This window comes from Nannobrachium achirus (assembly GCF_963921795.1).
Source record: "Nannobrachium achirus genome assembly, chromosome: 18".
NCBI classification, from domain to species: domain Eukaryota; kingdom Metazoa; phylum Chordata; class Actinopteri; order Myctophiformes; family Myctophidae; genus Nannobrachium; species Nannobrachium achirus.
Genome location: NC_137825.1, coordinates 52,070,222 through 52,086,192, shown reverse-complemented (window position 1 = coordinate 52,086,192; position 15,971 = coordinate 52,070,222). Strand labels below are relative to the sequence as shown.

The 15,971-nt window shown below is 42.0% G+C and overlaps 1 protein-coding gene across 1 annotated transcript in view; it reads right to left on the bottom strand.

Moving 5' to 3' along the window:
- ca10a (carbonic anhydrase Xa) overlaps positions 1 to 15,472 on the bottom strand; it is a gene marked incomplete at both ends in the record, with an annotated part of 391,283 nt that extends 375,811 nt beyond the window's left edge. Inside the window, one exon of the mRNA XM_080747747.1 lies at positions 15,412 to 15,472. Within this exon, the coding sequence (XP_080603873.1) occupies positions 15,412 to 15,472 (61 nt within the window). The remainder of the gene's footprint in view (positions 1 to 15,411) is intronic.
- Between the last annotated feature and the right edge of the window lie 499 nt (positions 15,473 to 15,971).

Sequence of the window (15,971 nt, the reverse complement as noted above, 5' to 3'; positions counted from 1 at the left end):
CCTGAGCAACATTATCCACTTCCTCCTCTGGGATCCATAGGCGTTCCCAGGCCAGTGTGGAGACGTAATCCCTCCATCTGGTCCTTGGCCTGCCAGGGGGTCTGCCCCCAGTGGGACGTGCTGCGAGGACCTCCCTAGGGCAGGGGTCTTCAACAAGGGGTATGGGACCCCTAGGGGGTCCTCAGAGTTAATACAGGGGGTCCTCCAAATGTTTGAGTGATATGTTTTTCCCCCTTTTTTATATTAACTATTAACTATAGTTAATTATCTGAAAACACAAATTGACATGAATCCAAAATACACTGACGATTGTGCTGTCAAACAATGAAAATATATGGAATCTATGATAAGGTTGAAGGGGTCCCTGCTTCATCTCTCTCTCAACTAAGGGGTCCTTGGCCTGAAAACGTTGAAGACCCCTGCCCTAGCCCCTAGGGTGACGCTCGGGAGGCATCAGTACAAACCTAGTCTGGTAGGATTCACCTTGAAACATGGGCTGCATATTGTTGTAGTGTTTTGGGTTCGTTTCTGTTCTGGATGTTTTGAAGGTTTGCACAGGGCTCTACTTCCTGTATTGACCCAGCTCAGATTCTGAGCCTGGGACAACTTCCTGCCCAGGAATATCATAGTTTTAGCCCAGAGGTTCTTATCGCCCCCCTAGTGGCGAGAAAAAGAACCTCTGGGAACTCAGATTGGTACAAACCAAACCACCTAAGCTGGCTCCTTTCCAAGCGTAGTAGTTCTACTCCAAGTCTCTCTCGGGTGACTGAACTTCTCACCCTATCTCTATGCCAGCCGCCCGTCTGAGGAAACTAATTTTGTCCACATGTACCCGCAACCTTATTCTTTCGGTCATGACCCACAAGACCATAGGTGAGAGTAGGAGAGAAGAATGCTCGGTAGAAAGAGAGCTTTTCTCTCTTTTCGAACAGATTCCGCGACTGCAATACCGCTCCCGCTGCTCCGATTCTCCGGCTGATCTCCTGCGCCGTCTTCCCTTTTCTCTCATTTTGTGAACAATGTTAAAATCCTTAAAAATATGATTCCAAATGTTTCTGATTTCTTTCAAAATCTTCTTTAAAACGGGTTCGGCCAATTGGTTGATTGGTTTGAATTGGTTAAACCTGTACTAAAACAGACTAACAAGGACACCTGAAAAAAAAAACACTGGAAAGACTACCTTGCTAACACAGAGTTAAATGCTAAACCACCAAGATGTGGAACGCCCTTCCGCAGACCTTAAAGGAGTGCAAAGTCTTAGCCTTCTTCAAAAACGGTCTGAAAAGTCACCTACAGGACGGTTGCTACTTGAAAATTGTAATAGACTAAGCCCATACCTACCTCCCATTTCCACTGTATACATCTCCTATATCTCTTTATTACTATTATTTATTTTTCCCTCGTTATTTTTATTTTTATGACAGCTTTTTTCCACTTTTGTTATAAATAATGTCCTATGCAAGCACTGTGTTCTATCCGTCCTGTCTTTCAATGTTATATGAGATACATAAATTGGTTCCTGTGTAAATAAGCCGAAAATATATGATCTCTGTTTAGTTGACCTTGTACCAGTGATATGTACCTTGATGAAACTGTACTTTTTCCTATGCAACCTTCTAATACTTTCTTCAATCAATCAATCAATCAATCAATCAATCAATCAATCAATCAATCAATCAATCAAAACTTGATGGCATACATAATTCTGGGATGCATTCAGTTTTCTGCAAGTTACACCATCAGCAAACTCAGCATCAAACTGTTCAGTACCTCAGAACTAACTATAAGCTATTTTTGCTACTTTTGTGTGACATAGAATGACGAAGTAGGGCATTAATTACAAAAAACAATAACACATGGAGATAACAGGTTTCTGCCAGACAGTATATGCAATGTGGCCCTCTGGAGTGAGTGTGGAAATATAGTGGCACTCTCCATCATCAAAGTTGCCCACGCCCTTGCGCGAGAATTCGGCGAACATTGATGATCTACAAGCTTGTAGGTTGGCTAATTTCAGCAAAGGGATTTAGTGACGGTGTAAAGGGGAAAAAAGGGGCAGCATGCCACAATATGAAGGTAGCGGTGCATACACTGTAGACCATATGAATATTAGGAACATTGTCATCAATAGACTCTGTAAATACCGAGGTAGAGGTTTCATAATTATATCCAATCATGCTGCCAATGTTTCTCGGTTCTCTGAGAATTGAACCACATTTATTTTCAGAGCCCTTCCAGTGTCTGAACAGGGCATATTCTCGTTTTGAAAACTTCAAACGGAAATGCTTTGCTAATTTACATTCTGTATTCTTGTGATTAAAGCTTTTGCATTTTGCAACTGAAAATGATGATTAAGTATCAGGTGATATTAACCATTGTACACCACATATCCTGTTAATGTGCAGTAAATGACAAAACGGCTAAATATTACGAGGAATAAACATTGCTTTTCGGTTGTACAGTTAGGCTTACTTGCTGGGAAAGCAGGGAGATACATAACCCTTACAGTAGATGCTCATTACTTAACAAAAATAAGCAGAGTGAGCTTTCCTCAAGGGACCAAAACAGAAATTAAGCCATTCTTCACGGCATTTAAACTACTGCACTAAAAATAAACAACTTGATTCAGTTTACCTCAAACTAAAAAGGTTCAGTATTATAACTGAATCAAAACAAAAAGGAACGACACACCTTCCACAAGTCAGCTAAACAGTTTCAAGAACTGAGCGAGAACAAAAAAACGTCGCTCTTGGCATTTTCAACTTCCGTCTGAATTTGCCTTGCGTTCACTGTGGCTATAAAGAATACTAACATATCATTGTTGTCGGGTGGAAACCTTGTATCTCCAAGTTTCAAATTTGTAAGTTCTTTTGCAAAGTAAAGCCCTGCTTCATCATACAAGGACATCGCACAAAAGTAGTGAAAACAGCAGATCAACAAGCACACAACGCCTCGCACCGCGAGGCGTTGTGTGCTTGTAGATCGGCTGTTTTCACTAGTTTAAATCATTTTTAAAAATGATAAATGCAAAACCAACGGTTTTGGACATACAAGGTTTTCACCCGACAACGACGATATTTTCATTCTCAGACAAAACTTGAGACTTAAAGCAAAGCTCTGGCACTAAGGAGAATGGCTCTATAGACTCAAGTTTGACCTTCAAAACATTTCCAGATATTTATGGCAGCAGTACCATCAAGGTGACAGAGAGAGAGAGAGAGAGAGAGAGAGAGAGAGAGAGAGAGAGAGAGAGAGAGAGAGAGAGAGAGAGAGAGAGAGAGAGATGAATGGGTTGACGCTGAGGTGAAGGAGCAAGCGGTAAAATGCTGTTTGCAGGTTGCAAATGTGCAAGTTATGCAGAGAATAAAGAGAAGCAGTTAATTCCCGACAGTCTGGCACACAGGGGCGTCGATTGGGTATGGCAGGGGTATGCAACTGCCATAGGGGGAGGAATAAAAGCTATAAATAGATATAAATCCATGAATGTCTCTTTGTCGATCTGTGCTGGTTATTATGTTGTTAAATAGTAAAATAACTACAAATGCAAAATGTAACAAAATGGTCACTTTAACAAGGTATTATAATTATATTCTACACACTTTTATTCTCCCCATCTTGACAAAATGGTATATTCCCAGGTTGCACAGGTGCAATGCATTATTGTTAATAAGTGTCTCGTTTACTAACATGCCAAATTTAGCTGCACTTGAAAAACCGTTCCAGGCTGCCATATCCAGCCCACGAAACCGTAGAAACCTGTGTAAAAAAATGACAACTCATTTTTTTCAGACATTGTGAAAATAGCCGATCTACATGCTCACAACGCCTCGCGCTGCGAGAACCGTGTTATACAAAACGTAAAATGCCTCTTTTCCATGAGGACTCCCATCTTTGCCATACCCTAGCTTTTGCTGAACTGACGCCACTGCTGTCACATTGTGAAGGCGAAAATCATTTCTGCTGAGAACATGCATGCTAAGGCAGAGCCTAAGTGGACACAGAAATGCACGGGTATGTCGTGGAACAGATGGGGAATTGGGGCCAAAATGGTTTGCCTCGCATCGTTTTGTGCCAGGTAAACAATTTTGTCCGCTATATCCTCCGCTCCTTACACGATTGTCTTTTCATTTCTATCAGACGAAGTCAAACGTCTACGGGAGAAAGGGGGGGAAAAAAAGATAATGTAATTTAGAATAAGTGGAAATCGCTCTCTGAACGGTTGTTCCATCCACAACGCTACAGCAGCATAATTTTTTTCGGTGGGTCTCCGGTTTTACAGGAATGTATAGATAAAACCCACGTGAAAGCACACTCGAGTGATTCTTCGCAGGCTTTGTGATGTCTGCGTTCCCACATAAATCAATGCAATGCTTCAAAATACCTGGAACATTCTTTGTAAAAAAAAAAACGAACCTCGGATTGAGATGGTTTGTTCGAATGGTTGGGGCTGTCACGATTATGACATTTTACGTGACGATTAATTGTCACTCCAATAATTGCGATTAGTGATTTTATTGTGTATTTGTCTTTGACAATTACATTTCTGTTTGGCTTGTAGGCTTTGAAGTTGCACATGGCAATCACAACACATAACTTAAATACACAAAGAAATGACTGACATATTTGACAATGTTATACTTAAAAAATTACATTGATAGTGGAAATAGCCGATCTACAAGCTCACAACGCGTCGCATCGCGACACGTTGTGAGCTTGTAGATCTGCTATTTCCACAACCTTTTGAAAGTGTTTGTAACTATATTAACATTTCTCAACATGGAAAGGATTATGACGATTATGCAAAATAATTGCAATTAGACGATTGTAATAATTGTAACAGCCCTACGAATGGTGCTATGCATTTGCATGTACTGTAGTAGTATGACTAATAGCGTAATATTGTATACCTATATTTGGCACAAATCCATCCTAAATCCAGAACCCACAGTGATTATTTCTATGGTCTGACACATTAGTCACTGTGACTCATATCGCAAAGCTTTGCTGACTCATGTTTTGTGTCAAATCAATCATAATTTCAAACAGTGTAAAAATGGATCCAATAAACCCGTTAAGTGTGACTAAGGCAACGGATGATGACAGTCACCCCATCAGTTAACCTACACAGCCATAACAATAATAGCATAGCAGGTTTTCAACAGGGGGTCCGCGACCTTTCAGGGGTCCTCTGAGGTACTGCAGGGGGTCTGCGAAACTGTTGCTATTTTATTATAAAAGTATATATTTTTTATGTATTATCTTTTATTGTGTTTTATCTTTTTCAAAAATGTCCATTTGTCTTTAAATACACAATTTGAATCCGCCATATTGTAGCAAACAGATACATTAACCCATTTAGGCCTAGAATTATTGACTGCTTTAACTATTGAAAAATAGCAGATGTACAAGCTCGCTGCGAGCTTGTAGATCTGCTATTTTGGAAAAATCGTGAACATTAGAATTTTGACCCGATTCTATAAGTGTCTTTTGAATCCTTCAAAGGTTTTTTTTAAAAACCTATGTTTCTATGTCAGCAACCTGGCTAGCCATCGTCAAAGAAAAGGTCCTTTTCACTTAAAGGACAACTTTGTTTTTTTACAACAAGGGTTCATATTTTAGATTGTAATTAGAGAAAAGAAAAAGTGAGTGTTAAAATGTTTTCATTTGCTTCATTCTATTGTTTTATCGTGTTTACCGTGCTAAAATGTGGGGCATGCGTACGCATGGGGGCATGCGTGGCTAAATATGTATTTTTAGACACAATAAGCCAGCAGTTTCTTTATTGCTATTTACAGTAACACTTCTAGCCCCCACAAGTCACATCCAACCATGAAAGGTTGCGTTGAGTTACAAACGTTCGCTTTGAAAATACATACCGGTATATTCAAAGATTTGCACACATTTTCACGACTTATAGGCCTAAAGAAATGCACACATTCACATTTTGTTAAAAATAAAATAAAAACATGAATCTGACAATTATTTTAATAGCTCAGTATTGTTGTCAACAGGTGTGTTTTGCATGGCTGTGGCCTTTTGTATTTCCACATTTACGTATAAAGCAAAACATGATTCTGTCCATATCGAATAGCTTGTAAACATGATTATTATGCAATTGACAGATGGTATGTTTATAAATTCAACTCATTGTACCTTGTAGGCCTACATGTATGTTTAAAATAAAACCATGAATATATTAATCTATCCATTATTTGAATAGTTTAGTGCTAAACAATAACACGGTATGTTTATACATAATGAAACTTGTATGCATAAATATACAATACACGAGGTAGGAGTCCCTGCTCCATCTCCCCGTCAGTTTGGGGGTCCCTGGTCTGAATACACTGAAGACCGCTAAGATAACCAACTAGTCAACTGACATTTCTTCATCATTGTATCAGATTGTGGTAGATTATTGTGGATCCAAATTAGAGCACCTAAACAGTGGCTCATTTTGCTAATGTTTGTGTGCATGGGCTACTAATACCGAGAGACAAGCCGAGCATTCTTGTTTCCCCCTGCTCCTATTCGCAAGCCTTACAATCAATGCAGTGGTCATTGTTCCTGTGGGAAGGGCTACGAGTTGGAAAAACTGGGTTCACCTCTTCTGATTGTCCATTTCAATAAGGGGAACCGCTGATCGAAAGCTATAATACAACGGCCAGTATAGGGAGGAGACGATAATCGCTATTATCGTATATTGTGATAAAACAATAATCGTATGGTGGAGATTTTAAATTGATTGTGAAATGTTCCTCCGTCATGCACTGGGATCAATTCACCTTTTATTTGCCAAGCTGCATATCCGGTACCATTTAAACCCTCTATAATTGGTCAAAAGGACCTGGAAAATTGTATGCCGTACTTGATAAAGTATTATTATTTTTTCACTTCCTATACCAAATCTCTTTGCCAAAAATAGCCGATCTACAAGCTCACAACGAGCTTGTAGATCTGCTATTATTGCCAAATGTTCCGCCCCAGAATAATGGATGTTGGGGATATTTTGATTATCGCGATAATATCGTAAATCGCTATTATATTTTGGTCGCAATAATCGTGACATGACATTTTCATAATATGGTCCCATCCCTAACAACCAGTGTCAGGGACAAGTTTGTAAAACACTTTTGTGTTACGTAAGGCAGGGGTTTTCAAAGTGGGTGACGGGGCACCCTGGGGTGACGGGGAGATAATTTGATAATATTTGGAATTTATTAGGACACTTGAAAAAATATTTAGTATCATTTTAAACCTGAAGTACAAAGTTATTTTCAGTCAGTTCTAACCAAAATGGCTATTATCTCAACGTTTTCCTCGCAAACATAATCATCATAATTCATCATACAAGACTGTCGCACAAAACTAGTGAAAACAGCCGATCTACAAGCATGTGTGCTTGTAGATCTGCCGTTTTCACTAGTTTAGTACATTTTATAGATGATAAATACAAAATGAACGCTTTTGGACAAGGGTTCCACCCGACAACGACAATATGCTATAACTATAAGGTGATGAGAGTGAAAATTATAATGTAGGGGTGCCTCGGATTAAAAAAAAACATTTATGGGGTGCCCTGAGACAAAAAGGTTTGGGAACCCCTGATGTAAGGGATAATCAACAAGAATTTTGCAAATTTGCAACACGACACACTGTAACACGAAGGGCGGTTTGTCCCCACAGAATGCATTACTTTTCAACTTGAGTTGATAAATCCCACTTTTACTACGGCCACTTACAGTATCAACACTTATGTCCTTTACCACACTACTCCAGCAATGTGGGAGAATCCATAGTAACAAACTAGAAACGAGTACCAGCTGAGTCAGTCAGCTGACAGTAGTAACCACACACGCACACACGCACACACACACACGCACATGCAGTGGTGTCAGTTCAGCAAAAGTAAGGTATGGCAACACGACTGGTGTCTTGCACATGCACAAAGACGTGTGTGCAAGACACCAGTGATGTTGCCATACCTCTTAGCAACAGGCATGATGAATTTATTTTAAGAAGTACATTTTAGTTTCTTCCCCTGTCGCCAAGGTATGGCATTGGCAACTGCCATACTGTACCTTGTATAGTAACCACACACACACACACGCACGTGCACAAGCACACGCACACGCACACGCACGCGCAGTGGCGTCAGTTCAGCAAAAGCTAAGGTATGACAACATCACTGGTGTCTTGCACACGCGTGAAGACGCGCGTGCAAGACACCAGTCATGTTGCCATACCTTAACCACAGGCACGATGAATTTATTGTAAATTATTTTTTTTCCCCCTGTAGCCAAGGTATGGCAGCTGCCATACTGTACCTTGCCATACCCAATTGACGCCTCTGCGCACACGCACACGCACACGCACACGCACACACACACACACACACACACACACACACAATGTGTTTATAAGGACAGCTTGTCTATCTTAGTTTACATTCTTTTTTACTTTCTAATTTAGAGCAGCCAATTACGTTTAGGCCCATAGCTTTTTTTTCTCTCCCAATGTATTATTTATGCCTACTAACCCTCCCCACACATTTCTGTGTTGCCACTGCTATTATTCAGCCTACCGGCTCACCTGCCAGTGAAGAGCCCCCGCCGGGCGCCAGGAGGACGTATTGCCTCTGTTCTACTCCCACGTTCAACGCTCTACGCTGACAGGAGCCAGGGGCGTCACACCAAATTCTGGGCCCTGGGTACAAGGATTCACTGCGGGCCCCCCATGAATGTTAACTATTGAAAAATAGCAGATATACAAGCTCACAGCGTGGCACCGAGTGCCGCGCTGCGAGCTTGTATATCTGCTATTTTTGAAAAATCGTGAAAATGTGTGTAAGAAACCTATGTCAAGGACCCCCAAGATGATATGTATTTGGCCACGGACCCCGATCTCAAAATATTTAGTTCCAGGGACCCCCAGAAGCAAAATTTTAGTTAGAAAATTGTTCACTTAAAAAATACATATATTCAAAGATTTTCACACATTTTCACAACTCTGCAAAAATAGCAGATCTACAAGCTCGCAGCGCGGCACTCGCGCTGTGAGCTTGTATATATCTGCTATTTTTCAATAGATAAAGTTACAAGGGCCCCAGTAACTCAGTCCCACTTTCCTACCCCTTGTGACGCCCCTGCACATGAGAGATCGCGCACTCCACCAGGCGTCCCTAGTTACACCGACCACAGCAATCGTGTTCGTATTTACATTCGGTGATGGACAGGTAGTTTACCCCAGCGCCGCCTGAAGGAATGCAAGTAAGGCCTACGCTCACCTCAAAATACACTCAGAGGTAGGGTAAGTGATTTCATTTAATTCAAATAATAACAAAATGGATCTATGTTCTGATAGTACTAGTTACTATAGAGCAGGGGTCAGCATCCTTTTTGAAATTAAGTGCCACCTATCTCCCCGACTCCCTCCCCAGTCAAAGTTAAGAATCTGAATGAATATAGAATTATGTGCAGGATGTTCATTTGCTGCAAATTGGGTGACTTAATTTAGTTGACCACGTTTAAAACAATATTTGATTTTAAAATATTAATTCTCTTACACTTCTGCCAGTGTGATCACCCTCCCCTGTGCCAATGTTGGCACCTGTGCCTAAGGTGCCTTTTTTTAAAGACTTAACCTCAGTAAAACTGTGCCTAACCCTAAACGTATTCCTAAACTTAACCTCAGTACACGTCATCAGTACCCATACCCTAGGTGGGGTTGGCAAAGGGGCATTTCTGTGTACCTCGCCCGGGAGGTATACCTCACACAAAACATGCAGTAATATTGGTCTCTATACTGCCTCCCCCTGGCCAGCCATCCCCTGATGGAGGGGAAAGGAACTGGTTGGAATAACGTGTTCCTTCCACGCTCTAAATTCTATTGGGGAAAATCCCCCCCTGTCAGGTGAAAAGAAGCAACTTGGACTCCTCACACATTGAAGGAAGCATGAGGTCAGTCCCAGGTTGGCAGAGGGAGTGTAGCGCCCAGGATTACATTAGACGATTGACACTGGGTGAAAAAAATGGGTTACAAAAATGTAAAAGAGAACAAAAAAGAAAAAGAAATAGGGAGAGTGTGTTTTGGGGACGAGCGTTCCGGTTTCCCCTGAAAGCCCCTGTGTAGATAATATCTATGCCCTATTGGCCAATAAGAATCAAGTATTCTCTGTGGCCATGGTATGATTGTCCTTACATTCTGCATTTTGCTTTAAGCCATTTAGGTGCCGCGCTGCGAGCTTGTAGATCTGCTATTTTTGAAAAATTCTTTAGTGTCTTTTGACCCGATTCTTAAGTGTCTTTTGAATCCTTCTAAGATTTTTGGAAAAAAAACCTATGTTTCTATGTCAGCAATCTGGCCAGCCATCGTCAAAGAAAAGGTACTTTTCACTTAACTGGAGCTCAGTTAGTCTGTTCTTGAGAGACTACTATGTCAGTGGTTCTCAAACCTTTTCATGTGAAGGACCCCCAAAATGATATTTATTTGGCCACGGACCCGCATCTCAAAATATTTAGTTCCAGGGACCCCCCCATGAAGCAAAATTTGAGTTACAACCGTTCGCTTTGAAAATACATATATTCAAAGATTTGCACACATATTCATGACTTTTTCAAAAATAGCAGATCTACAAGCTCGCAGCGCGGCACTCAGTGCCGCGCTGTGAGCTTGTATATCTGCTATTTTTCACTGGTTAAAGCAGTCAATATTTCTAGGCCTAAATGGGTTAATAATCCCTGGTCATTGACATTGCAACTACTGCACCAGAACCTCCCTTTCCCCCCCAGCCAGTGGGGATTGCTATCATGCCTACTACATTTTTGTTTTTTTTGTTTTTTTCAAAAACTGGAAATTCTCGGGACTATCGGGCCTGGCAGAGAAAGACATTGAAATAATCTCGGGACTATCGGGCCTGGCATGCAATTTAAAGGAGTAGTTCACCCCCAAAATGATTTTTTTTTTTTCATTGATTATTCATGCCATGGAGACTGGTGGCCATTTTTGGGGGGTACCAGTTCCGAAACAACTTTTAGGGTTCTGAACCAATTCGTTTTCAGTGGAAATACTCTGAACCGGTTCAATATTAGTAAAACATTATAATAATAATTAAAAAAAGAAGAACAAGTTCAACCCCGGTGAAAAAGTGACCTCAGTGTAGTTATAGGCCTATGCAACTAGGAGGGATCAAAGACCAATTTTAAAAGTAATCTTTTCCTTCGTACAATCTAATCTCAGTTTATTTGTGTTTTTGAGCTGAAGAGGATCATGTCACTACTACAAGCTACTACAAGTCTTTTAACAAAAAACATATAAAACTTGATTTTTGATGTCACCATGAATCATGAGAATAATCACTAAGATACATTTCTTCTTCCTCAAAAGAATCATATTCATGCTGGTCCAAGTCAGACACAGAAAGACCAGATGGCTTAAGTTATTAAATAAATAAACAAATAAATAAATAAAAATAGTTAAAGAGTCATGAAACACACAATCACCTTTTCTATAAATATATATTATGAGTCACTTGTGATAGGGAGCAAATAGCAATGATATTGTTCAATTGGCCCATAGGCTTGTGGTTTCAGAGCTTTCTGCTGTCTCTTTAGCCATTTCTGTGTACTTCTAGTTTCTGGGTAGAAAAGAAATATTTCGCGCCACTCATTAAATAGTGCTCTCTGCATTCCATTAGTTTGGCGTGACGTGGCTTATCTAATTAATATTAACGTTTGTTTTATATAGTTGTAATGACCAGAGAGAAAACACCTGCGCCGCGGCCGGTGAGACAACGCTGTTATGCTGCTGCTGCTGTACCGTGATGGGACAGCTGTTCAGTTCGACTAGGTGGTGGGAATACTGCTGTAGAAACACTCTGTTAGAAGTAAACGCCCGTAAATCAAAATGTACTCGTAAAAGTAAAAAAAAAAAGACGATCTATAAGCTCACAATAGTGTAATAAGTGTAATAGTGTAATAAGTGTAATAGTGTAATAAGTGTAATAGTGTCATAGGGCAACAAATTAGTCTGTTGTTTCTGCGTGCCATGACAGTCGCTTCTCGCCCTTAGGGCGTCTTACTGGTTTATTTATTTATTTATATGTTTATTTGCCAGGGACAATACAAAAAAAAACAATGCACCAAGTTATACAAACATGAAACCGTTCCATTGTATATAGGGTTTATAGCCACTGCTAATTTGCAAAACCCCAGTCCCTGGTTAGGCCTTCCTCCAGCCACCGATGGATATATGAAACACTGCCGCCACAAAGATGACAACGGCCACGATATAGGCAAAAGCCTATATTTCGAATAACTCGAAACATGTGTTTCAATGAGGAGGATGACACATGATGCCTCCTGGAGAGAGGATTTGCCAAGGCGTCTTTACGCTGTCAAATCAGGGGGGGGGCCTGTATAACATGACGTAAAAGTCTTGTCACTGATCCCACCAGGGGCGTCACAAGGGGGTGGGGAAGTGGGACTGAGTTACTAGGGCCCAAGGTGTAGGGGGCCTTCATTATTTTATACTTTAGCTAGTGAAAAATAGCAGATCTACAAGCTCACAGCTTGTAGATCTGCCATTTTTGAAAAGTCGTGAAAATGTGTGCAAATCTTTGAATATATGTATTTTTTCAAGAGAACATTTGTAACTCAAATGTTGCTTCTGCACCGCCGAAGGAGGATTGTAGAAAAGCCCAATACATCACAGAGTTCCAACCTCTGGAGCACACGAGCAGTGGCGTAAAGTAGTGACTACTTATACATGCTCAGCATGTAGAGCTGCTATTTTCACAATAGAACTGGTTTATACAAAATGTAATGCCTCAACTCTTAGTGCTCGTCAGGGTGGGGGGGGGGGGGGGGTCCCCAGTTAAAACATATTATTTTGGGGGTCACATTCTGAAAAGGTTGAGAACCACTGGTGTAAAGTAACTAAGTACATTTTCTCAAGTACCATGGGTGGGAGTCACAAGTGATCTTTCTCGGGTGGGTGTGTCTGTGGGGGGGGGGGGGGGGGGGGGGGGGGGTTCACACAGAGCTAAAAAAAAAACTAAACCAAACTCGCAACTGCCAACTGCCGAGGCTCAGCAATAAGGTAGCAGCTAGGAGGATGAAGCTGGCCGGCCACTGCCACAGACATCGGGAGCTCCCGGCCAGCAGGCTGGTCCTATGGGAACCAACGCTCGATCGCGAGGACGTTCCGTGTGAACGTACGTGGACGTCCTGAAGAAGGATGCGGGAGCTGAAAGCTCTTCGGAGCTGGCCGGGTGTATGGAGAACCGGAAGGAGGATTGCAGACTCCGATGGAAGCTCGTCTGAGGACGACCGAGAGAGAAAACGTCCGCAAAGTCTACATGGGCCATGTCTCAAAGTGACAGGGGGTCCTTGAGGGAGTTCCAGGGCAAACGATAGATCAGTCAGGAGCCAAATGGAACCTTATACGGGTCTGTCTGTAACTCATGAGAGAGTTAACAGGTCCATTTGGTTCCCATTTGTACACTCTCAACATTGATTTTACAATATAAATTGGGATCCCAGAGATAGAAATGCCATTAAATGGGAGTCCGTAGACTATAATGTATTCCAAAATGGGGGTCCTTGAATTAAAAATGGTTCAGAATCACTGCTCAGTACAAATGTTCTCTTATCTTTGGCATATCTTTTCAAATGGGGGGGGGGGGGGGGGGGCGTGGGTGTGGGGCTAATAAGAGTCCTTGACACGAAAAGGCACTATGGGGTCTTCAACAGGGGGTCCGGGACTCCTAGGGGGTACTCAGAGTTACTACAGGGGGTCCACCAATCCTTTTTATATTAACAACTTGAACCATAGTGTCCATATTCTGAGAACTGTATAGCCAAAAATAGCAGATCTACAAGCTCACAACGGCGTTGTGAGCTTGTATAGATCTGATATTTTCGGCAAAGAGGTTTGGTGTAGAGGGGAAAAGGAGCAGACTAAGCACAGAGTAAAAGGTCAAGTTGATCAGGTAATGACGGCTCAAGTGGTTCAATATCTGAAAACACAAATTGACATCAATCCAAAATACACTGATGATTGTGCTGCTGTCGAACGATGAAACTATGGAATTCAATCTATGACAAGGTATGGGGTCCCTGCTTCATCTCTCTCTCTCAACCAAGGGGTCCTAGGCCTGAAAACGTTGAAGACCCCTGCACTTATAGGCTACCATATAACAGCCATTCATTTCCATCAGGGTGAGATAACATATGAGAAGCAGCAAGCATCTCTCTCTCTAAAACAGTGAATGGGAGACCGACACGCACGCCACTGCATCAGCACCGGAGTGCGTCCATTGGTGCGCACAGCTGCTTTTATTTGATAACCTATTAACTCCAGCCGATTTGTTACCCTGACACAGAGAGAGACAGCTGTTTTATAAAGACAAATACTCTATGAGGAAAAATATAGAGTGTGTGTGATGGCATAACGTGAACATACATTCGCGATCACATTATAAGGCAGCGGTGGATGCATCTGGGACACCAAATGCCCCGTGCATGCGCCAGTAGCCTATAGCGTCTTTATCTAGCCTATAGTCCATGTAATCTACCACAGGGTTAGAGTCTGCCATCTGAAAATAGCCGATCTACAAGCTCACACCCAGGTGACGCATTGTGAGCTTGTAGATCTGCTATTTTCAATAGATTTCTATATAGCCTACGTTTGAAAACATGCACGCAGGTGCCCACACGGCACATCATGCATGAGTGAATGTTACAAATTGTAATTAAATTCACTCTAAGCCTAATTGCCGACACCAACACACACCCACGTCCCACACACACGCACGCACGAACACGCACGCACGCATGCACGCGCAAGCACACACACACACACACACACACACACACACACACACACACACACACACACACACACACACACTGTCACGCACATGCACACGCACACGCACACTGCCAATATGCCATGTAAACAACATGGGACTTAAAATGCTGAATTAATAACCACGATTCCAGTCATTTCCAGACACAATAACCATCGAATGATGATATATCTTAGCAAACTGGGATCATATACAGGTATATGAGTCAGACCCGTCGCGTCACCTCCATAGCTTGAATAACTTGATGGAACCGCGACCCAACTCTCAAAAGGCAACCTCTCCGGCGCCTCGGCCACCCCTAACGCACAGTTTATGTAAAATGCATTGTAAAAAAACAACGTTAAAAAGGATTTGCGGTGGGTCATTTTGACGCAGCTGCCCAAGCAAGCAAGAAAGCGCACGCACGCTACACACACGCGCACGCACGCTCGCTCGCACGCACACACACACACACACACACACACACACACACACACACACACACACACACACACACAAATGCACGCACACGCACACACGACGCCCATATATAACAAACTCACCTGATATGCAGACAATGAAATTGGCGTGAAGAATGATAAAAATCTCCCAAATTATATCCATCCTCTAGTCTTCATTCCAGGCGCATTGGGCTCGGGGGTGGGAAAAAAACACAAAAGGGGGGCTTTTTTTTTTAGTTGCGGATGACGAGTCCTATCCAAGGCGGTATGATCCCACTGTACACCTTCCAGCAATAAGAGGTATTTTCCACAGACACATAGCAAAAGGTAGACAGAAAGCTTGAGAAACTGCGCCACACTTCTTTGCCCATGTACGATCTACAATTCCAGTGCGAGCTATCCCAGGCGATCGCGGAACGAAAACAGAAAAAAAGATCGGTAAAAAATAGAATAAAAACCAACAAAGTCCGTCCGTGTTCGCGGTAGAACTCCAGTGCGCCCTTTTATGCCTTCATATCCACGTACGTCCACTCTTCCCCCATCAGCGACGGTCCCAGCTCGATCTCCTCGATCCTCACCAAACGGACATCCTCCTTTGGTCTTCTTTATTATCCGCGTATAAAACAAGTGACGCGATCATCTACACCATTTCCAATCTCTAA